Below are 25,608 nucleotides of genomic sequence, written 5' to 3'. Positions count from 1 at the left end.
ATGTCACGTCCCCAGAGCTATTTTTTCCTATCTCGAAACCAGTTGGCAGCTGAAATGTCTCAGGGGTTCTGCGGACAATTTCCTTTTAGGAAGATGGCTGTGGACCAAGGTGGACAGGGGCCTAGAGCTCCCATAAGCCCCAAAAGTCTAGAATTGGAACACCGTTTCCTAGAATATTCCATTCATACTGGGTTCTAGAGCCCCTTCCCTGATTATGGCAGGAGCTAGCATCCCCCACCACAGAGCAGCAGAGCTCCATGTCCCCACCCTTCATAACAGAACATAGATCAGAGCCACCCTCTAGGACATTTTATCAGCTGAGTGTTCTAGAACTTAATCTAGAACTAAGCACGTCTCTAGAACAATTCCTCAATGTACTAAATGTACTAGAACCTTATCTATACCTGGACCCACACAGAGATCTTCCTAGACATTTTTTCTGCTGTGTTCAATACCTTTATCTAGAAGAAATGTTCCAGATGCTCATCTAGAACAAAGAATGGCTCCTTGAAACATTTCACCAGAGGCGCCTGGAACCTCATCCATGACAGAGCCCACAACAAAGCCTGTCTCCTGAGGAGTCACTGTCCCTATCCTCCATGCTCTGGACTACGCGTTCCCCTCCCCCAAGTCTTCCATCCCTTTTTGCTCTGCCAGGCTGAAGCCCTGGGGTTCTTTCTCCTGTCCATCTCCAGCACTGCCAGCCCCCCACCCCCAGCACCCCATCCCCCCAACTCCCTCCTTCTGCTCCCTCCTTGCCCTGGCTCCAGGCCTCAGACCCTGCAGGCGCTGCACCATCCCTGTCCCCAAGACAGTCCAACCCCACCCTATACCTGCAGCCTCCGCCATCCTTCTCAAGAGATCTCTTCCCACCACTGCCCACACCCCCCTGAGGAGCACAAGGTCTAGGTTGCAGACCCCAGACAGTGCCCTTTCTCTGGCAGGACCAGCAGGGGTGACACATGGGCAACACCAGGCAGGGGAGAAGGTGTGGGGCCCCATGAAAGCAGGGCAGCTCGTGAGGAGTGTAGCACCAGTTGGTTCCCTGGGCCCTGGTTCAGGGGAATCCAGGGAATGGGCCACAGGGCTGAAAATGGGGCCTAGGGCTGGGGCCTCACAAGGCTGTCCCCTCCCCTGCAGGAACCCAATAGCGGGGCTGCTCCACCCTTGGACCAGGAGATCCACTCCCCTGTAGCCTGTTAGCCCTGATATTCCGGGCTCAATACTGTGGCTGATGTGGGGTCAGCCAAGTCTGTCCCTTTTTTGGGGAGAGACCATAGCCTACACTGTGGTCTCATACTCCAGCAGCTCCTGGGAGGTCCCCACGCTCCGGTACTGCAGCCGGGGCGTGGCAGGCGAGGAGTACTCCAGTGCCAGAATGGTCTTCCGGAGCCGGCGGTCAATAAAATGGGCATCCCATGCTGGGTACTTCTTCCGAGGCAAGTCAATCCGAATGACAGGCCCCTCTGTCCGCAAGGCGCGGGCCACTGGTGTGGGAGGCAAGCCAGGCCGCACCTGGAAGACAGGTGGCGTGGGGGTTCCCGCTCGCTCGCCCCCCACAGAGGCCCCATCCCGCTCAGCGCCTGTAGTCCTCGGCAGGGACCTTGGGGGGCTTGTGACAGCATCGGTTGGTGGGCCACAGGACCCTGGGGACTGTGGGAAGATGCAGCCAGGTGCTTGGGGACCCAGCATGGGCCCGTTGGGGTGCAGGAGACAGTAGTAGACACACATGAAGAATATGCCCAGCGCAAAGCTGGAGGCCACCACGCAGACCAGGATGAGCGAGTGGAAGTCGGTGGAGAAGTTGCGGCTGGAGTACCAGAAGCCGGTGAGCGCCGCGTTCTCCAGCAGGACGATGCAGTAGTAGAGGGCCATGCGGCGGCGGCTGCGGCCCTCCTTGACGTTGAACCAGCAGAAGATGTAGATGATGCCCACCACCATGTTGTAGATGATCTCCTCCCACTTGGACATGCAGAAGTCCGTCTCCCCCTGGATGACCCAGAAGGTCATGACACACCAGTGGGCCACAATGAAGATGCCAAAGTAGAGCTTGTAGACGCTGGCGAAGAGCGCGAAGGCCAGACTGCGGGCCGCAATGGTGAACAGGTGCCACAGCACCTGGGCCACTGCGCCCTTGTAGGACAGTGGCCGCTTGTCGTCCCTGGAGTCCCGCAGCACCTTCTGATAGGAGGCCAGTGTCCAGGCCAGGGACACAAGGGAGGCGGAGGTGGAGAGGGCTGTGGAGACAGGGCGGGGGCGGGGTGGGCTGGGTTAGGGGTGGGTTCGGGTTGGGGTCTGGGGAGAGGGGGAGGGTTCTGGGTCAGGAGCTGGGTTTCCAGGTGTGAGGGGAGGGTCTGTGGATCAGCAGGGTTGTGGGGAAGGTCTCGGTGGGGGGGCTTCAAGAGCAATGATGAAGTGCCATGCGGGACTGGGTGCTTCTGTGGCGGTGGGAGCATAAAGGGAGATGGGAGATTTGGTCTCCATAAGGGTCCCGTCTAGGACCCTAGCGCGGGGCTGGTAGGGTTCAGGGGTCTTGGTGGGAGGATAGGAAATTAGGGTCCAGGACTCTGGGTGTGGGAGAGGAGGTGAAGAGGGGTTCACGGTTAGGGCATGGAGGAGCCAGGAGGGGACTGTTAGAAGTGGCTCCCAGGATGAGGTGGGGTCTGGGGAGGAGACCCGGGGTGCGAAGAGTTGTGATTGGGACCTAGTGTTTGGGGCAAAGGATCCCCAGGGAGCCTGAGGCATGGTGATAGAGCCTTGAGGGACACTGAGGGTGGACAGGGTCTGGGTAGGGAGAACATGGGGTGCTTCAGGAATCAGGACATGGAGGCGGGGTGGGGGTTGACCTGGTCTGTCTGTTATGGAGGGATGAGGCCCCAGGGCCCACAGCGAAGGGGTAGATGGACAGGTTCTCTGGAAACTGATGGAGATTGGGCGGTCCATGGGGCAGAGGGTGTCCAGGAGATGCAGGCTGAGCTCAGGGCAGTATGGGGAATGAAGAGGCAGGGGCTTGCCCAGAGGGTCTAAGGGTGTTGATGGGGTGAACGGCCTATTTAGACTTGGCACGAATGGGGTCTGGGCGGCTCCGGCAATGGGGAAGGGAGGCCGGGAGACGGGGAGCGCCCAGGGGGCCTGAGGGGTGGCGAGAGAGTGGAGGGGCCAGGGCCTTCCTCACTCTGCGGTAAGTGGACCATCGGAGGGGAACGGTCTCTCGAGAGGCCTGGAGGGCGGTGAGGGCAGAAGGGCGGGCCGCCCTAAGCCCTGACTGGGCGGGCCCTGAGGGGGCGGCGCACCGGGCACCCCAGGGGGCGAGTCGCGGGGAGGAGGGGCGGGCGGGCGGCGGCGCGGAGGGGCGCGGGCTCACCGGGCAGCAGGTCGGGCGCGCCGCCGCGGTGCACCAGCAGGCTGAGCTGCAGCACGAGCTGCGGCGCGCTGCGCAGGAAGGTCTCCAGCAGGCGCAGCATGCTCACGTCGGCGCTCTCGAACAGCATCCGCCAGTAGAAGTGGCGCCGCAGCCGCTCCCCGCGCCAGCGGCTCTGCAGCCCCAGGTACAGGGCGCGCAGGTACCTGCGGGAGCGGGAGGGACGCGGTGCTCAGGTGCTCGGCTCCCGCGCCTCGTTCCGCTCGCCCGTCCCACCCGCCCGGAGCCACCCCGCAGGCGCAGGGGGCACGTCGCTCTGCCCCAGCCTGTTTCCTCAGCTGTAAAATGAGCATATTGAAAGGATAGCCTCGTGGAGCTTTGAGAGAGCACTGAATGGGCTCATTAGGCCAAAGTACAGCACGAAGCAAGCCTTTGCTGTCGCAGTACCGTCATCATTTCCACAATGGGTTGGGGCCTGCTTTCCTTGCAGGGTTATTGACACCTGAGAGTGCCCTGAATTTACAAGAGCCTTATTATCCCCCATTTTATAGATGAACAAACGGAGACCCAGAGAGGTATGTCATTTATCCAAGGTCACACAGCTAGGAAGCATTGGAACCAGGATTCAAACCCAGCCAGCCTGGCCTCAGGGCCCACACTCTAACCACACTGTCTCACACTGTAAGCCATGAAGTTTTGCTCACATAGGTTCCTTCAGCGACAGTCCCTTGTGCCTGGTGACAGCCCCAGTTCTGTTGTCACCAGCAGCTCCGTGGCCTGTTTCCTGACCTCATCTCTGAGTGTCCAGTTCTCACCACAGGGCACACGGAAGTTGCTCATAGACACTTTCTCCCGGCACTTGAGACTTCGCTGCATTCTCTTGTGCCACTCCTCCAAACAGACTTCATGTCTCTCCGTGGCTACTCTGTTCAGGTCTCAGGTTCCAGAGCTCCCAATGTCTCCCTCATCACTGAGCTTTTGCACATACCGTTCCCTCTGCCTGGAACACCCTGCCCTGTCCCCTAACCCCACCCCAGCCCCAAACCTGGATGACTCTCGCTTCTCTTCCAAGGCTCAGCTTTTACACGACTTCCTCCAGAAAGCTTACGCTGACCACCCTCCACCTGGGGAAAGGGCCTCTCCCAGGCTTTCCTCTAATCTAGCACTTGTCACAGTGGATCGTGACTGCCTGATTATGCATGCACCCCAGAGTGACTAGGTTGGCTTGCTAACTGCTGCATCTTTAGTTCTTAGCACAAAGTAAGTGCTCAATCCACGTGCGCTGAATGAATGAATGTGTGCATGATTGCAGACTGGCTGACCTGAATAGATCTCAGCTAACCATATAGGGGGCATGGAAGGGACTCCAAAGTCCTGAATTCAGTTCCTGACTTTGCTTGTAATTTGCTCTGTGATCTTTTGCAAGACTCTCTCTGAGCCCTAGTCAATCGCTCCTAAAAGTGGCTGTGAGGATTATGTGGATGAAAAGAAACTTTGCATACTGTAAAGTGCGATGCCCATGCAGGATGAGAAGGGACCTGTCCACACAGATGTCTCAGAGCCCCCATAGAGGGCTCTTTCAAAAGTGGCTTCCCCAGGAAACCTGGGGGGACAATCCCAATATAGATTGAGTGACCCTACTGCCTGAATCTGAAACTGGGGAGTCAGGGATTTAGGGGTCTACTCTCAGGTTTGAAGTGCTGGCATTTCCAAGACATTATTTGGGAACCAGGGAACCAACTCTATTCACTGTGTGCTGCCAGCCCAAAGGAGGAGTCACAGTGCTCCCTGGAATTGGGGACCAGCTGATATTCAGAGTTTCCTCAAATAAGTATCCTGGTCTTAGCAGCTGTGTGGCCTACTCAGAACCTCAGTTTCTTCATCTGCCAATGAAAAGGATGGACTTGATGACTCTGGAAATCCTTTCAGAGCTTAAATTCTGAGAGCCAGACTCTCCTCTCAAAACATGGCCAGGAACATCCCATTTAGGGCCCTCTTCCCCATTCCTGGCTCGTTCTGGCACCAACTGATGGTGGTGTAGACACCCCCTCAACATGATATGTTACAGGATTGGCACCCAGCTGGGGAAGGCAGCTGTTCCCTCAGAAGCTGACTTGGGAAATCAAAGGCCCCTCAGCCCAACTCTCCCCTGCCACACTGGAATTCCTTTGGCAATGCCCAGCCTGGTGGTCTACACCCACTGCTCCTGTACTTCCTAAGAGAGGGAGTCCCTACCACCAGAGGCAGGGCCCTTGGCTTCTGAGCAGCTGCAGGGCTGGACTGTGTTTCTTCCGATGAGCAGAGACTTGTCTCCCTGTGTCTCCCATTGCCTAGGCCCCCGCCTACTGGACATACTAGGATCCCAACAGCCGGAGTCATTCATTCTTAGAGCAGGTGGATTTTGACCACCTGCTCTGTGCCAGGCGTTGTGCCCTTGTGTATCTCACAGTTCCATGGGAGAGAGACAAGATAGGTGAAATAGGTGGTAAAAGATGCTTTGGAACCCAGAGAAGAGAAGAGTAGCTTTACCTGGGGGAGGGGATCAGGGAAGACTTCCTGGAGGAAGAAACGTTTGACCTCAGCTTTGAAGCATGGCCTGGCATTGGGAGGCAGACAAGAGGTAGAAGGGTGTTCCAGGCAGAAGAACCGGCAACACGGAGGCACAGTGGCCAGAGAGAACACGGCCTTTTTGGGGAACGGCCAGTGGTTTTCTGGGCTTGGATAGGGGTTTCCATGGGCAGGGGCATTAGCAGACTAGAATCGTGAAGGGCATCGAATTCTGGACTGACAAGTTCAGATTTTATTCTAAATCTGAATTCCATCCCAGAACCAGGGGTGCTGTGATCAGCTCAGTAGCTTAGAAAGCTCGCTCTGGAGGCTGACTTGGAGGAAAGCCAGGAAAGGATGGGGTTTGGTCCAGCCCTGGAATGACAGGGCTGAGCTAAGGCAGGGGATAGAAAAGGGACAGAGAGAGCAGATCTGGAGGTGGCCAGAGGTAAGGGGCTAGGGGAGGGACCAGGGTGGACCCCAGAGCTTCCAAGGGGCCTAGAACACAGGCCACCTTGCCCAGCCACCCTCTCCCCTCCACCTCACTTCCTTCCGAGTTCCCTGGGCTCCGGCTTTGCAAAGGAAGGAGAGACCAGCTGGTCTAATGTGAAGGGGCCTGGGGAGTTGGGGGAGGGTGACACCCTGGAAGTTTCTCTCAGGCTGGAAGGCCATCTGTTTCCGGGCCCGGGTCAGCATGAGGGAGGCCCCGGCCCCCGGCCAGCATCCATCAGCACCTGACAGGCCGCCTGCCCACCTCCCCGCCCACTCCTGCCTCCCTTTCTGCCAGCTCCCAGCCAACCCCAGACAAAGGGCTCACACAGCCCAGCGCCCTGTGGGCAGGAGCAGCCATGGGGGAGGGGGAGAGGGAGGCCGGGAATGTCGGGTCACCCGGGAGTGTGGAAAGACCACACTGCAGTCCGGGATGAAAGGCTTGGGTTCTGCCTCCCTCTGCCCCTTTTGGCAACAGGACCAAAACTGGCCGTTCTTTCCAGCCGGCACTAATGCTCGCTGCCAAGGGCTTGTGAGATTTTCAGGGGCCTAGGAAAACGTTTGAAGCCTGAAAAAAAAACAAAACTTGGCTCCAAAACACAGGGAAAAACTACAGAATCAAAATTAATAAATGTTTAATTAAATGTCTGCAAAACAGAACATGATGTCAGCCAGTCAACTGCAATTTGGCTTTTATCTGGTGATATATAATTTACATTTGATGTTTGATGTGGCTGCATTTTAATATGCTTGATAGATGTGGGGCCCACAGGGGTCCTAAAACAGTCCTGCCCAGGACTTGCAACCTAATTTCCATGTCCCTCAGTTTCCCCGTCTCTAAAATGGGACTGGCATTTGCCGTCTGCCTACATCACAGCCACTGGGGTGAGGATCAGAAAAGTGAGATGGCAATGTATAGGCTAGGCTTCTGGGTTCGCTTCCCAGCCCTGTCCTGGACCTGCTGTGTGGCCTTGGGTAGTTTCTCTGCTTCTCTGAGCCTTATTTTTCTCCTTATTATGAGCATTAAGTGGGTTGATGGGCCTTTAAAATGATTTATGAACTGCAGAGGGATGTGCACGTGGAGAGCGGGTGCACACACTGGCTGGAGGCCTCTTGTTCCTGCCGACCACTGAGCAACCTCTCTTGGAACCTCCTCCAGGAAGTCCACCCAATCCCACCTCTCCCACTAGTTGAAAGGAAGTTGGGAAAATTTTGATCTTCACTTGAGAGAAAAATACTCCCTTGGGGTGGTCGTAGATCAGCTCTTCTCCAAAATGCGCCCACCACCTGGTACGGGCCACTGTCTTCTCCTGCCCAGTGGCCATGTCAACCTTCTGTGTGGGCTCCCTGCACCCACTGCCACCCCCCTACGGTCCATTGTCCACATGGCAACCGGCGGGATATTTTTAAAACCTGTCAGATCATGTCATTCCCCTTCGTAAAGCCTTCCCGGGGCCTCCCATCACTCTTGGAATAAAACCCAAGCTTCCCCCCTTGGCTCGCAGGCCCGAAACCATCTGGCTCTGTGTCTCTTACCTCATCTCAAACCGCTGTCCCCCGTGTCCCCCACACTCCAGATGCACTGACTCAGGACCTTTGCACTTGCCGCTCACTCTGCCCGCCTGTGGCGGGCTGTCACCCGCTCACGTGTCACCTTCCTAGAGAGGCCTCCTACGCCACCCGGGCCTTGTTGGCAGCTCCGCCCTTGCCAAGTCGCTGCAGTCTACCGAGCCACCCTGTCTTATTTTCTTCTTAACATACGGGATGAAATAACCTTATTTATATATTTTCTATTCTACCACCGTGGATCCAGGAGGGCAGGTACCCTGTCTGTCTTGGTCACCGCCATGTCCCCAGCATCACTGCATGTAGTAGGCACTCAATTAATATTTGTTGAATGAATACATGTGAGTCTATGTGTGTGTTTCCCTCCTGACCTGGGAGGGACCTGGGGTTTCTGTGGCTGAGTTTGCAAAGAGCCAGGACACCTCACAGGCTCCTCCTGCCCTTGCTGACTCACTTCTGTCCTTCCTCCTCCAGGAAGCCTTCCCTGATGCACCTCCAGGTAGCCAGGCCTCCCCTCTTCTAACAGCTCTCAGCCTTAAACTGCCTGAGGCTGGGTACAGCCGGGCACTGTTGTCAGTGCTGTTAACCTAACAGGCAATGTTTGCTACCTCTGTTTTATAGATGAGGAAACAGGCATTGAGTCTATTTTGGATCTAATTTGCTGACTCCCAGTCTCATGCTTGAAGAAGCTTGTCCCGGAAGAAAGTGGAAGAGCAGATAAGTGTGCCTTGGTGCCGGGGTTGGGAGCGTAGAAGCCAGGCCTAGAGAGGAGGGGGAGCCAGCAGTGGGGTATGAAATCCTTCCGCTCAGAGAGCCAAAGGGCTGTCTCTTCTGGACACAGTGCCTCCACGAGCAGGTGACAGGGTCAAGAAATGAACGGGAACTCACTCCCTCTCCCAGGCCTGGTCTCCTCTCCTGACCCAGGAACCTCCCAGAATCCCTGAGTTCAGAGGCTCCTCTCTAGTGGGTGGGGGGAGGGGAGAAGGATGAAGGGACCCTACGTTCCTGGAAAGCCAGGAAGCTTCTGGGCCAAGCATCTGGGTCACCCTGTCTCGCTCCTGTTCTTTGTTCCTGAGTCTCTGGTTGTAGGTCAGGGTTTCTGGCCTGGGCCTCATTCCGTTCAGGCAGTCCAACCTGGGCCCATCACTTTGTCTGACCTCAGATCCTGGGTCACTGTCTCTGTCTGTGGCTCAGATCAGCCCGTCTGTCATGTCTGTCCCTTGAATACAGGGCCAGGCCTCTTCATCTGTCTCTCCATTACTGTCAGTCTCATCCTTGGACCCTGGGTCAGTCCACCTGTCTGTCCCTTGCACTACGGGTCACATACTACGTCCATCTGTTAGTCTGACCCTGTGCTCCTGGGTCGGCCTGTCTGTCTGGCCTCAGAGGCCAGAAACTTCAGTCTGTCTGTCCCTATGGATCCTGGGTCTGCTTTTCTGTCCATCTTTCTGTCTGTGTGTTGGACACTGGGTCTCCTTGGCGGTCTGTCTGTCTGTGTCTTTTGGTCCCTCGGGTGCTTGGTCCATCTGCTGGGCTGCTGCTCAGCCCGTGGTGTGGCGTGACTGCCAGCTTCCCGGCCGTCCTCCCTGCCTGCCCCCCTCCCTGAGTCCGGGTCTCTGTCTGTCTGCGTCTCTCACATCCTCAGCTCCTCCATCTGTCGGTCCCTGCATTTCCGAGTGTGTTCCCGCCCCTCCCCACTCCCCCTCACAGCTCCGGGCCCAAAACACAGCAGCTTCCAGCGGCTCCTCTCCCTCCAGGAAGCGCCCTCCGCGCTGGCTAGCTCTCTGTCTCCAAGGTGCGTGGCCCCGCAGACCCCTGCAGAGAGACCCGGGCGGGGCGGACAGGCAGATGGGAGAGGCAGGAGAGGTAGGCTGATGGGAGGCGACAGGACACCCCTGCCAGCTGAGCCCATGGCCGGCCTGCAGGGTTAATAATAATGACAACAGCTTACATTTATGGAGTGTCACCCGTCAGACAGGCTGTGCCGAGCCTTTTTATACAGATGAACCTGTCCATTCCTCGCAGCAGATCTTTGAGGTGGGTACCACTCTTACCCTCAGTTCACGGATGGGGAAAACTGAGACCCAGAAAGGGACTGGGACTCGTCCAAAGTCACATGGCTAGCTGGCGCCAGATCTAGGACTCAGACCTGGCGCTCCATGGCCCCCTGGGCCCGAGCAGGGACAGGGGAGCTCAACAAGCCCCCATTCTGTCCCTCTGGTGCCGCAGCTGCCTGCCATGGTGGCTCCTCACGTGGAGGGCATGCCACGCGGCTGCCGGGGACCCTACCGGGACCCTGGGTGGATATGATGGACCTAAAATCGTCACTTGGGATTACGCAGGTTTAGAGAAAACTAGGGGAGGGGTGATAATAGCAATTGGAGAGTCAGGAAACCCAGGTGATTCCCAGAAAGTCCAGCCCCTCCGTGGGCCTCAATCCTCCTCTACAAAATGGGCCTGAGTCACGGATTCTTGCGTACACCGAGGAGTTTTCAGCCACCCGATGCTGGTAACATTCGGGCGCCACAGCTGTGTCCTGAACCCAAGGACTTCCCTCTGCTCCATCACCACCCTGGGCCAAGCGACCGCACCCCAGCAGCTACTGCACCCCCTCTAGGGCTCCTTCCTATCAACTCATGGGGATCTTAAATCCAGGGATCTTATAAACTCCTAGGTTGGGTAGGCCCTGCCCTAGCACACTTAGAATGAAATCCTCACCCTGACCTTGGAGGCCCAGTAGGATCCAGCCTTTGTCCCCCTCCAGGACCCTGTCCCTCCGTGCTGCCCGCTCACCCCTCCGCTGCGCCAGCCTCGGGGCCTCCGCCCAGGACGGCCCTGACTAATGCTGCCAAGCCCTCTCCTCCCGCCTCAGCTCAGTGTCACCGCCTCGGAGGCCTCCCAGGCCCGGCCACCCCCAAATCGCTTCTATCCACCGCACCCCTCCCATGGCTTTCTGCCGTGTTACCCTGTTTTGTTTTCTCAGCAACACAGCTCACAAAACTGAAGCCGCCTGATTACTCACTTACATATTTACTGTCTGTCTCGCCCCAGGAGACTGTAAGTTCCATGAGAGCAGGGACCTTGTCTGCCTGTCCTCTGCGCTGTCTCCATGCCTGGCACACCTTACGTGAGTGAGTGAATAGACTTTACAAACTCTGCTTTATGGGCTCCCTAAGTAAAGGTGGCCGCATGCAGAGGGCAAGAGCCCGGGCTAGGGAGGCAGTGAAGCCTGGGCGCAGATCCTGGCTCCATCACTAACTGGCTGTGTGGCCTTAGGCAAGTTGCTTCCCCTCTCTGAACCCATCTGCTCAACAGCTACCTCGCAGGGTAGCCACGAGATAGGAAAGTGGTAGTATGTATAAAACGCTAGCCCAGGGCTGCACACTCGATCAGTGAGAGGTTTTATGGAGCTGTTTGAATCAGAGGCCCCAGGAGGAAGGAGGGGGCCTTGTAGTCTCCAGTCTGGTTTCAGGCAGAGCTGAACCCACTCCCAGGCTGGCTTTCCCTGGTGCTCACTAAATCTGTCCCCAGGGGACAGAGGGTCAGAGAAGCCCCTCTGGGGAGAGTTGACAAGGTAGGTCTTTTTGGGGTCTCTGCCTGCCCCCAAGAAAATAACTCATCAAATACCTTCTGTGTGTACTTTTCTGCATTCCTCTCTGTAGCCCTGTGAGGTTCATGGATAGTATTCTCATTTTCCAGGTGAGAAAAATGAGTTTCAGAAAAGGCAACGTTCATTTGACATTCGTTCACCAAGCATTCTTTAGTACCTACTGTGCACCCGGAACTGTGCAAAACCACTAGTGGACACATTGGTGAACAAGGCAAACCCAGCCCACCCGCTAAGAACTCAATCTAATGGAAGATTAAAGTGTCATGCAAACGTGTAGCAACAAACATGTTCCATGGGTGCCAGGCACACTCCAAATGAGGCCCACGTTCCAGCACTGAGGACGGCAGTGCTATTGGGAAAGGACCCGGCCCAGCTTGGGAAGGGCATGGCAGTCAGGGAAGGCTTTCTGGAGGAGGTGACTGCTGAGCCAGGATCTGAAGCAGGCACAGGAGTTAACCAGGTACAGGAGGGAAGGAAGGGAATGAAGGAAAGAAGGAAGGAAGTTTCTGGCAAAGGTCCCGAATGGGGAGGGAGCAGCAGGTGGTGGGATGGCTGGAGCTCAGAGGAGGAGAGAAAGTGAGAGATGAAGTAGGCTGGGGTGAAGGATTTGATCTTTATCTTCAGAGTGATGAGGAGTGACAGGATTAGATGCCACTTGCTGCATTTTAAAGGAAGCCTCCTGGCTGCCGGGAACAGATTGCAGGGGGACAAGGGTAGAAGACAAGAGACCAGTTGCCAGGTGAAAGGTCAGGATGGCCCAGTCAAAGGGGGATGGATTCCAGAGACAGTAGAGACACGACTTGCCTGAGGCCAGAGAGTCAGAAAGCACCTGAGTTGCACCTGAACCTGGACTGGCGTGCACTGCCCATCCGCCATGGGGCACGGATCCCCAGGCCCCTAGGACCCAGATCCAGTCTGTGGGTTTTCCAGAACACTGGGCCCCCGATATATACCTGCAATAGGGCCTGAGAAGCTCTTGGGGGGCAATGGCCCTCCCCTACCGACACCTGCCTACCCCTAATGCTGAGTGTGCCTGCAAGGATGCAAAATAGGACCTTCCTGGGCTTGGCAGCCAAATGAGTCATAAATGTCAGTAAAGGATGTGATTTTACACGTTTGGCTCCCATTTCATGTGCCGCTGGGAGCTGGGCTGTCTCCCTCCTCCTCAGCAGCCCCCTACAGAGTCAAAGCACCTCTTTTTCTTATTTTTGCTGGGCTCAGGCCAAGCATTTCCCAGCCACTAATTTTAGGCTCTGACTGAGAAGCTGAGACCCTCTCCCATCCCACTCACCCCCATCCACTCCCAGCCAGTGTCCTTCTTTTTGCCCAGCAGAGAAGCAGGCAGCCGTTCTCCAGCAAAGCGTTAGGGACCAGATTCATCCCTAACTGTAGGGGTGCAGCCAGCTTGCCGCCCCTCTCTGGGCTTCAGTTTCCCCATCTGTGAAACGGGTTGGTGAAATGGGCAGAGACTAAAACCCAGGACCCTCTACTCTAACCCAAGGCCCCTGCTCCCCCTTTCTCTCTTTTCCTGATATCCCTGTATGGAGTTGGATGTCATGAGCCAGTGGGGCAGGGGAGTTAGAGTCCGGTCTCCTGATGGCTTCTGAAGGTACCAGGAGGTCAAGGCAGGGAGAAAGCATCACTTCTATCTTAGTGTGGGTGCCTGACACTAGATGGTAGTCAGAGTCTCAAATGCCAGTGCTCAAAGGGGTTGAGCTGATGTCATTATGAGGGACTCTGGGGAACTATAGAGGTGCCCTGTCTACAGTGACAGCCACCTGTCAACTCTAGCCAGTTGCTGCCCTGGGAGAATGTGAGCCCAACATGGCTAGAGTTCCCATTTCTCAATAGCTGTAAATGAGGACATTTATGAAAGAAAGAAAGAAAGAAAGAAAGAAAGAAAGAAAGAAAGAAAGAAAGAAAGAAAGAAAGAAAGAAAGAAAGAAAGAAAAGGGGTGAGGGAGGAGGGACAGAAGAAGAAAGAAAAGAAAATCTCAATTTGGAAATGTTGGCAACAAATTAAAGAAATATCACATGAATTTTTAAGAAATTATTATTCCTTTCTGTAGGTGTGATAACAGTATTACATATTTCAGTTATGCTTTTTAAAAAGTCTATCCTTTTATTTTTTTTTTTATTTTTTTTTTTTTTGAGACAGAGTCTTGCTTTGTTGCCTAGGCTAGAGTGAGTGCCGTGGCGTCAGCCTAGCTCACAGCAACCTCAAACTCCTGGGCTCAAGCAATCCTCCTGCCTCAGCCTCCCAAGTAGCTGGGACTACAGGCATGAGCCACCATGCCCGGCTAATTTTTTCTATATATATTAGTTGGCCAATTAGTTTCTTTCTATTTATAGTAGAGACGGGGTCTCACTCTTGCTCAGGCTGGTTTCGAACTCCCGACCTCGAGCAATCCGCCCGCCTCGGCCTCCCAGAGAGCTAGGATTACAGGCGTGAGCCACCGCGCCCGGCCAAAAAGTCTATCCTTTTAAAAAGATAGACATCCATTGAGCACTTTCCTCCATCTCTTAAGTCAACCACACCTGTGTCCTCCTGGGAACCCACGCGGGGTTGTTCCTATGACATCTTCTGCACTGTCCTTATTCTTAGCCTGTTGACAGTTTGGGAAGCTGAGGATGTAGTCCTAACAGACTTCAGTGCCGTGTCCACAACAGAGATGTCCTGAAATATTTATGGATGTGATGATATGATGTCTGAGATTTGCTTCAAAATAACATGGAAGGGAAGGCAGTGCTATGCTCCCCAACACCTACATGTCCAACACTCGCCACAAATGGTTATTTAAATTTAAATTAATTAAAAGTAAACAAAGTTTAAAATTCAGTTCCTCGGTCACTCTACCCACATGTCAAGTGCTCAGGAGCCATGCGTGGCCAGTGGCTCCTGTATTGGATGGAGCAGATATAGAACATTTCCATGACTGCAGAAAGTTCTATCGGATCGTGCTGCCCTAGATAAAAGAAGGTTGGCCAGGAGTCAGCAATTGTTGAAGCAGGGCGATGGTTCATGGGGGATCATTATCCTATTCTCTCTACTTCTGTATATGTGTAACATTTTCTATAATACAAAGTGTCATTAATAAGCAGGATAAAAAATACCGTGAGAGCCAACTCAACACGTCCTCAGGCTGGATTTGCCCCTGGGCCACTGATTGGCAACCTGTGGTCTGGCGGTTAAGCATCGTGGAACTGAGCCTCATAAAGCCCCAAAGTTAGAGCCACAGACACTTAAGGCAGTAAGGGGCTTTAGGGATCATCCAGTTTATCCTCCAAACTGAAGCAGGAGTCCCTGCTACACCATCGCTGCCAAAGATAGCACTTCCGTCTGCACGCCTCTGGGGACTGGAGTTCACATCCTTGGGACAGCTGTGTTTCTGCGCAGCCTGATTGGCGGCTGTTTTTGCTTCCGTTCAGATGACTCTGTCTCCCTTTACTCTGGGTCATCATCTGTCCTCTCGCTATCTCTAGGGCGATGGAACAAGTCTCCTTCCTCAACAGATCAGTGGACGGGGGTTATAGAGGGGTAGGACCCCTAATGTTCCTCTCCTACCCCTATCTTGTTACTAAGCAAGTAGGGTGGGCTGCTACTTGGCCGATAATCCTAGTGATAGCAAATGTTTCCTATTTGACAAGCCCCGTGCATTTATATTATCTCAAGGTGTCTTTAGAAGAAACTTAAAAGGTGGATACTATCAGTGTCCCCATTCAGAGAGGAGACGGGAGCCCTGGCTGGTGAAGCCACCTCTCCATTGTCACACAGCTACGAAGTCACGGCGCCTTGATCTGCACCAGCGCCCCTAGCTCTCTGCTACCCTGCTTTCTTGTCCAAGTCCTGGGCAACCAGGATACACAAGCCTCCAACTAGACTTTACAGATGGTGTAACTGAACCCCAAGCAATGAAGTGACTTGCCCAAGATTCTGATCTCATAGGTCTATCCAGTTCACATCAACATCCACTGAGCACTCTCCTCCACCTCTTAAGCCAACCACACCGTGTCCTCCCAGGAAGCCACCCCGGGGTTGTTCCTAGGACATCTCCTGCACTGTCCTTATTCTTAGCCTGTTGACAGTTTGGGAGGCTGAGGATGTCCTCTTATGACAATCCTGCCAGGGAGCGAGTGTGATGATGAAGGATAAGGACTGTAGAGCCAAAACCCAGACTTCAGGGCCGTGTCCACAGCCGCAGAGGCCCGCGCAGCCTGGGCGCCCCGCACACCAGCTCCAGACGCAGAGCCGCTTCGCAGAGTTCTCGAGGCGAGAGCCTGCCAGGGACCTCGCCAGAACGGCGGGGTGCAAGGACCCCATAGTAACAGTGGGGCTGCTCTGAGCCAGTCACCATGGGGGACAGAGAGAAGAAGTACAGGCCTTGACGTCCCCGGGGCTTGTGATCTGCTGGGAAAACCAGGCGAGTGTGCAGATGATCACAACGCAATGCGAGCAGGGCTGTGGGGCTGAGGGGAATGAGTAATCCTGCCTGGGGGGAAAGTCTGAGAGGAAGAATCCAGAATGTTAACAGTGTGTACTGTATATTAAAGTACTTTTAAAATACTTTTCTGATTTTTTTTTCCTTCTGCTTCTCAAAACAATACATGATTGATGTTTTGTAAGCATATACTTAACTAGCAGAAGGCAGTATGGCCTGGTGGTTACACATATGGGCTTGGGAGCGCAATTACATGGCTTCAAACCCTGGCTTTGCTACTAACTAATTGGAAAGCTATTCTTCTCTGTGCCTCAATTTTCACATCTGTAAAATGGAGCCAATAATGCTAGCTAGCACTAATTGAGCACTATTGTGTGCTGAGTACTGTGCAGAGCACATATACGTTAATTCATTAGGGTAGGGACTATTATCCCCATTTCACAGATGAGGAAGTTGAAGCCCAGAGAGGTTAAGTGACTTGCCCAAGGCCACACAACTAGTCAGTGGAGGAGCCAGGGTTTTGGCTCTACAGTCCTTATTCTTCATCATCACACTCCCTCCCTGGCAGGATTGTCATAAGATGAATGATCTAATCTAAGTCGTATTAAACAACAAATTCCAGTAATATCTGACTTTTTAAACATAGGTGAACGTATACATGTATTTCTTGGCTAATTAAAAACCAGAGGTAAAATCTTCAAGCGATACAAGAAATATCTAGTTAGTAAGTGAAAATTTCCCTAACCCAACCCTCCTGCCCCAAGGGTAGAGGGGAGTCTTTCTTTGTGCCTTTTCTATACTGCCTGGTTTCAACAAAAGTGCATATAGAGCTCTTTGATAAATAGACAAAACAGCTAAGCAATTTCCATTTTAGATTAAACACAGTAACTTTTGCCTGGTTGACGGAGTGGGAGGTGGGGTCTGAGGGGCAGAGGGTGGCGTGTGTTGGGTTTGTTCAGGGAAAGCTTCTCAGAAGAGGCAGCATTTGTGCTCGGCCTTGAAGGCTGTGCAGCATTTCCCGGGAGGGGAATGGACAGGGCGTTGAGGAGGAGGGCGCAGCAGCTACTCGGAGCAGGAAGAGCGAGTGGCTAGCTGCTGGGTGGGGTGCAGCAGCAGGTCATCACAGGAGTAGAGCAGCAAAGAAAGAAAACAGGGCAGGGGGCAAAGAGCCTTGAAGCCAGGCTACATGCTTGGACTCTCTAGGGCCGCCTGCAGGTGGAGGCAGGATTGGGGGATGGGGTGACTACTGGAGGCTGATAGGATTTCCCAGGGGAGGAATTTGGACGCCCAAACAAAGGCAGGGCGGTGAATGGAGAGACCAGAGTAGATCCCAACCATCCTCCCTCCTCTCCCTGGGGACCTTCGCCCCAGCTGCTGGGGTTCAAAGCCATTTCCTGGCAGCCACCCCTCCTACTCCCCAAGGCTTCTCCTGTGTGGTCTTCATAGATCAAACAGGAGACACCGGGCCCAACCGTTGCTGTGTCTGTTAGGACTACGGTCCCCAGCCCCCAGGCTGCTGACCAGTACTGGTCCATGCCCTGTTAGGAACTGGGTCGCACAGCAGGCGGTGAGCGGTGGGCGAGTGAGGGCAAAGTTTCATCCGTATTTACAGCTGCCCCCATCACTCGGATCACTGCCTGAGCCCAGCCTCCCCCTCATGTCCATGGAAAAACTGTCTTCCATGAAACTGGTCCCTGGGTGCCAAAAAGGTTGGGGACGGCTGCTAAGAGCAGCTCTAATGGCCCATGGCAGCTGGGTGGGTGGGGGAAGAGGGCGGGTGAGGTGAAGCGCATGCTGGGGAGAGTTCTCCCTGGAGGTGGGCGGTGGGGCAGAGATTGGAGCAGCCCTGAAAAGTCACAGCTGGGAGGGACCCTGTGGATGGTCACCGAGTTCAGGGGATTGTAAACATGTTTCAGCTGTGGGACTGACTATTCAAAACAAAATTTTAGACATATGAAAAAAGAGGAATTCAGATACTCACGTTGAAATGATGGTGAGAGAGCCCTGACACAGTTTGAAAACGACTGTGGAACCCAACCCCTGACGTGTTTTACAAATAATAATACAAACAACAATGGCTAATGATAATGGTTGAGTTGTTCCCGTGTTCTAGGCATTGTGCTAAACACTATGCATATACTATTTAATTTGCTACTCCTCCAAGCCACATGAGATAGATAATGTTAGAATGTCCATTTTGCAGATGAGAAAATCAAGGCACACACAAGTTATGCCACATGCCCAAAATCACAGAAAGTGTCAGACATAAGATATGGCTGATTCCAGAGAATGGGTTCTGAACCATTAACTACCCCAGTGGGGAAACTGAGGACCAAAGAAGGAAAGAGATCCCGTCAGTTCAGCCTGAAGCAGACTCCTGCCCCCACTGCTGCTGATCCAGCCCCCATCATCTCTCACCTGGGTCTTCGTAGCAACTTCCTCGTGGGTCCCCAGGCTTCCCCTGACCTCCTTCTAGTCTATTCTCCATCCAGCAGCCAGAGTGGACAGGGAAAAACCTAAGTCAAGACCTTGCTCCTCCCCTGGTCAAGTTCTCCTGGGCTCCCCATGCCTTGCAGGGTGAAAGCCCAAGACTCATGTGGCGTCTGAGGCCCTGCCCGACCTGGCCCTGCCAACCTAGCCACCAGCATCTCCCACACGCCCCTCACTTGGCTTCTGCCACAAGGGCCTTCCTGCTCTTCTCCTTCCTTCGCCTGCAACGAACACCCTTCCCAGGACCTCCCCACAGCTCGTGCTCACCCATTCGACCCTCTGCCCACATGCCACCTCCCCAGAGAGCCCTGCCTGGACCACCTTATCTCAAACAGCCGCACCCTCCCCCCTGGCACTCCGTAGTTCCCTCCCTTGTTTCTGTTTCAATTTCTCCCACAGTACTTACCACCACCTGACCCACTGTATCATATATCACACATAATATAGATGATATTTTATTTGTTTATTGATCTCCCCCATTAGACCGTTGAGCTCCAAGGGGACAAGGACTTTGTCTCATTCACCACCCTATTCCCAGCACTTAGAACAGTGCCCGGTATACAGCAGGTGCTCCATAAATAGCTGCAGATTAAATGAATGGCTGCTGTGTCACTATGGCTCCAGGGGACTTCAGGATCCCCTTGCCCTCCTGCCCCCTCACTGGCCACATGCTCCGGGAACAAAGCCCAGGCTGATGGCACTAATCATTACCGACAGTGTCTAAACACTTGGTGATGGAAGGAGCCCTTCACTAAACCCTTACACATTATCTCATTAAATCTTGAAACACCCAAGAAGTGAGTGCATACCATTATGATCTCTAGTTTACAAGGGATGAGAGATTATGTGGCTTGTCAAGGTCACACATAAGTAGTAGGGTCTGAATCTGAACTGAGGATGTGCAAATCCAGAGTCCGTGCTCTTAACCATTATGCAAAGAATAGTTTCCCAAAGGGAAGCCCCAGAACCTGACATTCACACCCAGCATGTCACTAACTCATTTCTGAACTTCTCTGGAGCCCAGGGCTTGTTAGGCGGCACAGAGAGCAATGCCGGGGGCCCAGGCATAGAGGGGGTACTAGAAGGAGGGTCTCCAAAGCCCAGTGGCTTCCCTCCCTCCCCATATTTGGGTCCCAAGATCCTGACAGCCTGGGAGAAATCTCATGCCAGTTCGTCTCCCACTAATTGGCTTAGCAAACCATGCTTATCCGGACAAAGCTGGGGCCCAGTGAGTTCAAGATTAGGAAAAGCAGGATTCATGGCTTACTGCTCTGCTGCCCACAGGGTCAGAGGAGACAGGGTTAGGACTTTAACTGGCTTAACAGCCCTGGGTGGCTTAACAGCTCAGAGGGGTGAGGGGTCGGGGAGGCATGGAGACTGGCTGGTGTCCAGCCCACAGCCAGCTTCACACCCCACCAAAGGATCTGTTTGCTCTTCTCCCAGGCATTCAGTCTGTCTGTGCACAAAGACATTGCTCCAGGATCTCCCGGAACAGCCACTGTGTGGTACCCAGGATAGAGCTGGGCTTGGGAGTAGGACAAAATTGTGTTGTCACCTCACCTGTCCCCTACCTCCTCAAGGGGCAAGTTACCTGACTTCTCTGAGCCTCACTTCCTGATCTGATAAATGGGTATTACCAATAGCCACCAGAGGGAAGGGTTCAGGGTAAGATGAGATTACACGCCTGAACCACCTTGCATGGGGCCTGCAGGGACGTGACAGGTGTGCAGTGCCTGTGAATTCTTTCTCCTCCTCACTCTCCCCAGAGCCTCATTTTATGTTCAAAAGAATAAAATCTTCTGTGTGAAAGGACCTTATCAATTGTGAAGAACTAGAGCAGAGGTTACAAAGAAGGTAGGCCCACACACGTGATTCCTTTGGTTAACATTATTATTATTTTTTTTTTGAGACAGAATCTCATTCTGTTGCCTGGGCTAGAGTGCCAGTTGACACTATTTTTTAAAATCTTAATTCATAGTTGAAAATTGGGAGAGTTCACACAAAAATCCCAATTTCTCATTTCTCTTGAGAGTCAAGACTTTTTTTTTTTTTTGAGACAGAGTCTCGCTTTGTTGCCCAGGCTAGAGTGAGAGAGTCAAGACTTGACAATACCGGGTCCATGATTTCTCATGGCAACATCGGTTGGAGCCAGGTAGTAGCTTCTCCTTGCCTGGGATCCTACTCGCTCCACAAAGCCCTCCTGTCTGACATCCCATGTATCTTATGGTCTGTTACCTGCCTGGCTCCTTGAAGCATCTGAACTTTTGATTCAGCATTGCATAAGCCTAAAAAGTTGAAAAATATCTTTGTGACTAAGATTATTATATTCAGAACTGGGGACATTTGATCAGGTGAGTGTGACCCTGGAGGACTCAGACACACCTCTCCTTCCTCATTGCCCCAAGCCCTGTCACTAGGAACATCTATGGGAACATCTCACACGGTAAACAAACATGTGAGGTCAACATTGCTTAATTTCCAGGAATGCCAGCCCTGGCAGCTTCTCTATACCTTCCCTGGATGTTCCCCCATTTATCCAGACCCCTCATCCATTTTAGAATTCAAAGCTTGTGGGGGCAAGGGCACAGAGGCTGTAGCTCTGCTTATAGACCCAGAGTCAGAATTTCAGAACAGGGAAGGCTTTTAATTTAATCTCATTTCACACACAGGGAAACTGAGGCCCAGAGCTAGGAAGGGCCTTGCTCAAGGTCACCTAGCAAGCTAGTTACAAACCAGGATGAAGATGTAAGTCTCTGGACCAGAACCCCCTCCTCTCCAAATTCAGCACTTTTCCCACAATCCACACTGTTTCCCCTCCTTACTCACATGGTTCTTTGCCCTCCCCCTTTCACTTTCTTATCTCAGTGCAACAGAATCCCTGACTTTCTATCACCCTGGAATCTTGGAACCTAAGACTCGTAATTCTTCAAGCTTGGGGGACACGTTAGTGGCATAATTGCAAGGTGGATAGAGTGAAGGCAGACAGTCTTTAGCACCAGCTCTTCCAGTCCCTAGCTGTGTGACCTTGGGCAAGGATGCCCCCTCTCTGAGCTTTCTTTCCCTCACCTGTCAAGTGGGAGTTTTATAATGCTAACCACATGACAGGATTATTAGAAGGGATACAGGAGATAAAGCAGTAAAAAGGCAGCCAGTAGGCTTGGCACAAAGTGAGTGCTTAATAAAATAATTGCTACAGGACGGTAAATGAGGGCTGTCGTGCCTAAGTGAATGTGTAAGCAAAATGATACAGATGTGGTCAAAGGGAAAAGTGGACACATTGAACACATATGAACACATATACTGTGTCAAAATTATTACAGGTTTGTTACTGCTAGATCAAAAATTTTTTTAAGAGAACTATGACTCTGAGTTTTTAAAATACTATACAAGCCACACAAAACACTTCAGTAGGCCACATTCAACCAAAGAACTATTAGATTGTTATCCCTGCAAAATCATCTCATCCCAACGTCCTCTCTTTACAAATGCGGCATAGTAGACATAGCTCACTCTCTTATCCAAGAAACCCCAGAACTGAGTGGCTCCTTGGCCATTCCAGCTACTCACCTGGGACAACCCCCCACATCCCCTGTGGCTATTTTTTTTTTTGCCATTTTTGAGGGAAACTCAGTTTATATTCAAGAAAGAAGAGAAGTATTATTTTCTTGTAAGTGGGTTCTGAATGGGGGGACAGCCAGTGAGTCGAGGGGCAGCTGGCCCACTTTAGGCTGAAGGAAAAGGGGGCTGAAGCTTGGCTACCAAGAATAGGAAGTTACCATTTCAGAATCTAAAAATATCTTTCACCATCTGTCCACTTGGGCACAGAATGATAAATGCAGATTAGTTCCTGGATGTAGACATGAATATTTTTATGTGTCAAGCTAATAATAATAATACCACCTTGTGTGGTTACAGCTCCACTCCCCCTCTTCCCCCAGGGCAAGCTAAGTGGAATATACACATTATCTGGGCAGGCTTAGTTAGGGAAACCAAGGCAGAGAGAGATTCCACAACACAACAAGGGTGACACAGCAAGTGAGCAGCTGGGACAAACCCTGGGAGTCCTATTTCCAACCTTCAGCCCAGAACTGAATCTTCTGAGTTAGGCAGGATGTGTTAACAAGTAGCAGAATAAATATAACAACAGTAATAATCACGCTTTATATCTCTAGAGTGACTTTTTCCATGCTTTCCCCACATCTGTTATAATCATGATAATCCATTGGATTCCTAAACTACGCTACAGTCTGCAGCACTCTCATGCAGACCTCTCACCTGACCATCCCAACAGGTAAGAATAATGTAACAGCAAACCAGTGAGATGAGAGAAGAAGGGATTCTCCCTCATTTCACAGGTGAACAAACTGAGGCTTGGAAAGAGGAGAGGTTTGCCCAAGATCACACAGTAAGCAAGTTCACTCTGTCAGTGCACAGTAGGGCCTAAATTACTACAGCAATTCAGATGCAAGAGTAGCCTTAGGTTTAGAATTCCCTCTCTCTCCAATTAACTCAGCACAGCAGGCACCCTCAGTCCTGGCAGAGGAAGAAGCCTGGAAGTGGGCAGCTTGAATGAAGCCTCAGTTTTGCCCTACTGTTCTGGGATTAAAGGGCAGCTAGTGGCCATCTAATCTCAGATTCAAGATTCCAAATCCCCTTGACCCTGTTGTGAGGGGAGGGTGCTGGGGGAGTCATTAGGAAGTAGAAGGAGCTTGAGAACCTGTCCCAGCTGGGTCCAGCATACTGTTTTCCCAAATAGTCCAAGAAGTTTAAGCGGGATATTCGTTTAGCTGCCTCTAATTCTGTGTGTCTCCTAGAAGGTTGGAAATCGGCTGCAATTCCAAAGTGTGAATCTTAGAGAGCAGGAAAGGACTTCTAAGATCTTTCCTAAGCCCTGCTCAGTACTCAGACGAGAGGAGTGGGTCAGGACTGGAGGGAGCCCTGTGGCCCTGTTCCAAGCCTCACACTTATCCCCCACGAGCCCTGAGCCCTCCTCACACACCCCTGAGGATCTCTTTCTCTCCCTTCTTGTCTCATCTCCTCCCGACTTCATGACCAGATCGGAGTGGATGGTACTGGGTTTGGTCAGGGTTTGGGGGCAGAGGTCAGGGGGGAGTGGATTGAAAGAAATGAGAGCTGCAGTGGGGTGGGGCAGGTGAGGTCAGCATGGGAGGGGGTCTGGAAAGGTGAGAGCAGGGCTAGGGCAGCAGGCAGCCCCTCGCCACCCGCACTCCTTGGACTCAGCTCCCTTCACCTGCGCTTTTCCTACCTCCAGACCTGGCCGAGCTGCAGGAGGTGGACGAGGGTCTGCAGCAGCCAGATGCAGAGGCGGCAGCAGCGGCGGCGGTAGGCGCCGGCTGGAGAGGGCGCGGGCCGGGGACCCAGCTCGGCGCTGCCTTCTTTGGTCCGGAAGGCGGCGGCGCTGTCCTTGGTGCTGATGGCGGCTTCGCAGGAGCCGCTGTCCTTGGTGCTGACGGCGGGTCCCGGGGCCCCTGCGGGCTCGGTATAGTCGTAGACGAACCAGCGGAAGCTGAGCAGCTGCACGACGAGCGAGGGCAGAAGCACGAACAGCAGTGTGAGGCCGAAGTAGGTGCGCTGACCCTGCAGGTAGTAGGAGGCCGCCAGCCACAGGTCCGTGGCGCCGTCGGAGAAGAACACGAGCAGCGCGCACAGCACCCAGCAGCAGTCCCGCAGCTCGTAGCGCGGCCCCGGGCCTCCCGCCGCCACCACCCCTGGGGTCCCGGCCAACGCCGCCACGTCCCCGCGCCCGACCGCACTGCCCCGGGCCGCTCCGGCCGCCCCCTCCGGCCCCGGGCCGGCCGCGGCCGCCGCTCCATCCGACTTCGCGGCCATGTTGGCGGAGCAGGAGGCGGGGAGCGACTTCCGGGCGGCGGAGGGGGTGGGGTGCCGAGTGGGGAGGACCCTGTGCGGGCGGCTCCCGCCTCCTCCTCTTCCTCCTTCTCCTCTTCTTCCTCCTCCCCTCTACTTCAATTATTCATTCTTCTCGGCGCCGCCCCGCCCCTCCCCCACCCCTCCCGCGCTGTGGCCGGATGGGGGCCGCCCCCCTGGGAAGGGAGCGGGGGCGGGGAGGGGAGAGCATCCCAGGTCACCCTATCCTTCCTTGCTCGTTAGTGTGGGGTTCCAGCCACATGCTCTGTGTCTCTCACTTCCCCTCGGACTCCACTTCCTTCTTTATCCTTTACCGCCCTCCTCCCCATCCTCTCCTCCTCCTTTATCTCCTGTGTTCACCTTCGGTGGCCTGGGTCTGGGGTGGTGAGGAGTGGACCAGGGAGTTGGAAGTAAGGGGCTGGGGGACAGGCTGCTTGGGCGGGCCCCCCAGTGGCCGTGTAGCAATCAGTGATGATAACGCATAGCTTCCTAGTTTCCTGAGTATTCACATATTGTTCCATACCCTTCTTTGATCTTGAGAGGGCCCTTTTCTTATTGTCTTCCTTTTGAAGCTGAGAAAACTGCAGCTCTGAGAGTTGCTTTCTCTTCCTCACCCTCCCCTTTCCTCCCTCAGGGACTGCCTTCATCTGGCGGTAGCCCTAGTAGAGTAGGCGGAGGTAAAGGGGCAATATCCAACATGTAGAGGAAAGGCACGGGAGGAAACGCCAGGTGGAGGAAGGAGCAAGTGGAAAGGCCTGGAGGCCAGAGTCTGGGGGTCCTGTTTTCAAGGAAGTCTGGATCGCAGATCCAGGGGGTGGAAAGATGGGAAAGACAGGGTCGGGAGTTCTGAGGGATGAGATCCTAAAGAGCCGGAAGGTAGCCCTTATCCAGCAGGCAATGGGCAACCACTGCAGGATTTGAGCAGGGGAGTTATGTGGTCCCATCAGGATTTAGCAAGAAGACCTAGCAGCCAGAGTAGAGAATTGATCACAGCGAAGCAGGCTGGGGCTGCAGAGACCTGAGGGAGATTATAACCGTAACCCACGGGAGGGGGTGTGGTGCTCACACATCCTGGATACCCCCAGCTCACCCCCTTTGATCAGATTGCATATACGGGAGCATTTATTATACAAACACTCATGTAGTAGTTTCTTTTTTGCCCGGCACTGTTCTAAACACTGCACAATTATTGACTCATTTTATCTTCACAATTTGTGAGG

General features: G+C 53.5%; 1 protein-coding gene across 1 annotated transcript; it reads right to left on the bottom strand.

Moving 5' to 3' along the window:
* Positions 1-794: 794 nt before the first annotated feature.
* On the bottom strand, positions 795-24,352 carry XKR7 (XK related 7). Its single transcript, XM_012755049.2, has 3 exons — positions 23,769-24,352; positions 3,365-3,567; positions 795-2,237 (listed from the first exon to the last, which is right to left on the bottom strand). Exons 1-3 carry the CDS (start codon positions 24,350-24,352, stop codon positions 1,282-1,284), a joined length of 1,743 nt encoding a protein of 580 aa, XP_012610503.1. The 3' UTR covers positions 795-1,281.
* Between the last annotated feature and the right edge of the window lie 1,256 nt (positions 24,353-25,608).

The sequence above is a fragment of the Microcebus murinus genome, chromosome 16, assembly GCF_040939455.1.
Source record: "Microcebus murinus isolate Inina chromosome 16, M.murinus_Inina_mat1.0, whole genome shotgun sequence".
Lineage (NCBI taxonomy): Eukaryota > Metazoa > Chordata > Mammalia > Primates > Cheirogaleidae > Microcebus > Microcebus murinus.
The sequence above is the reverse complement of the archived record's forward strand: the minus strand, read 5'-3'. Positions and strand labels throughout refer to the sequence as shown.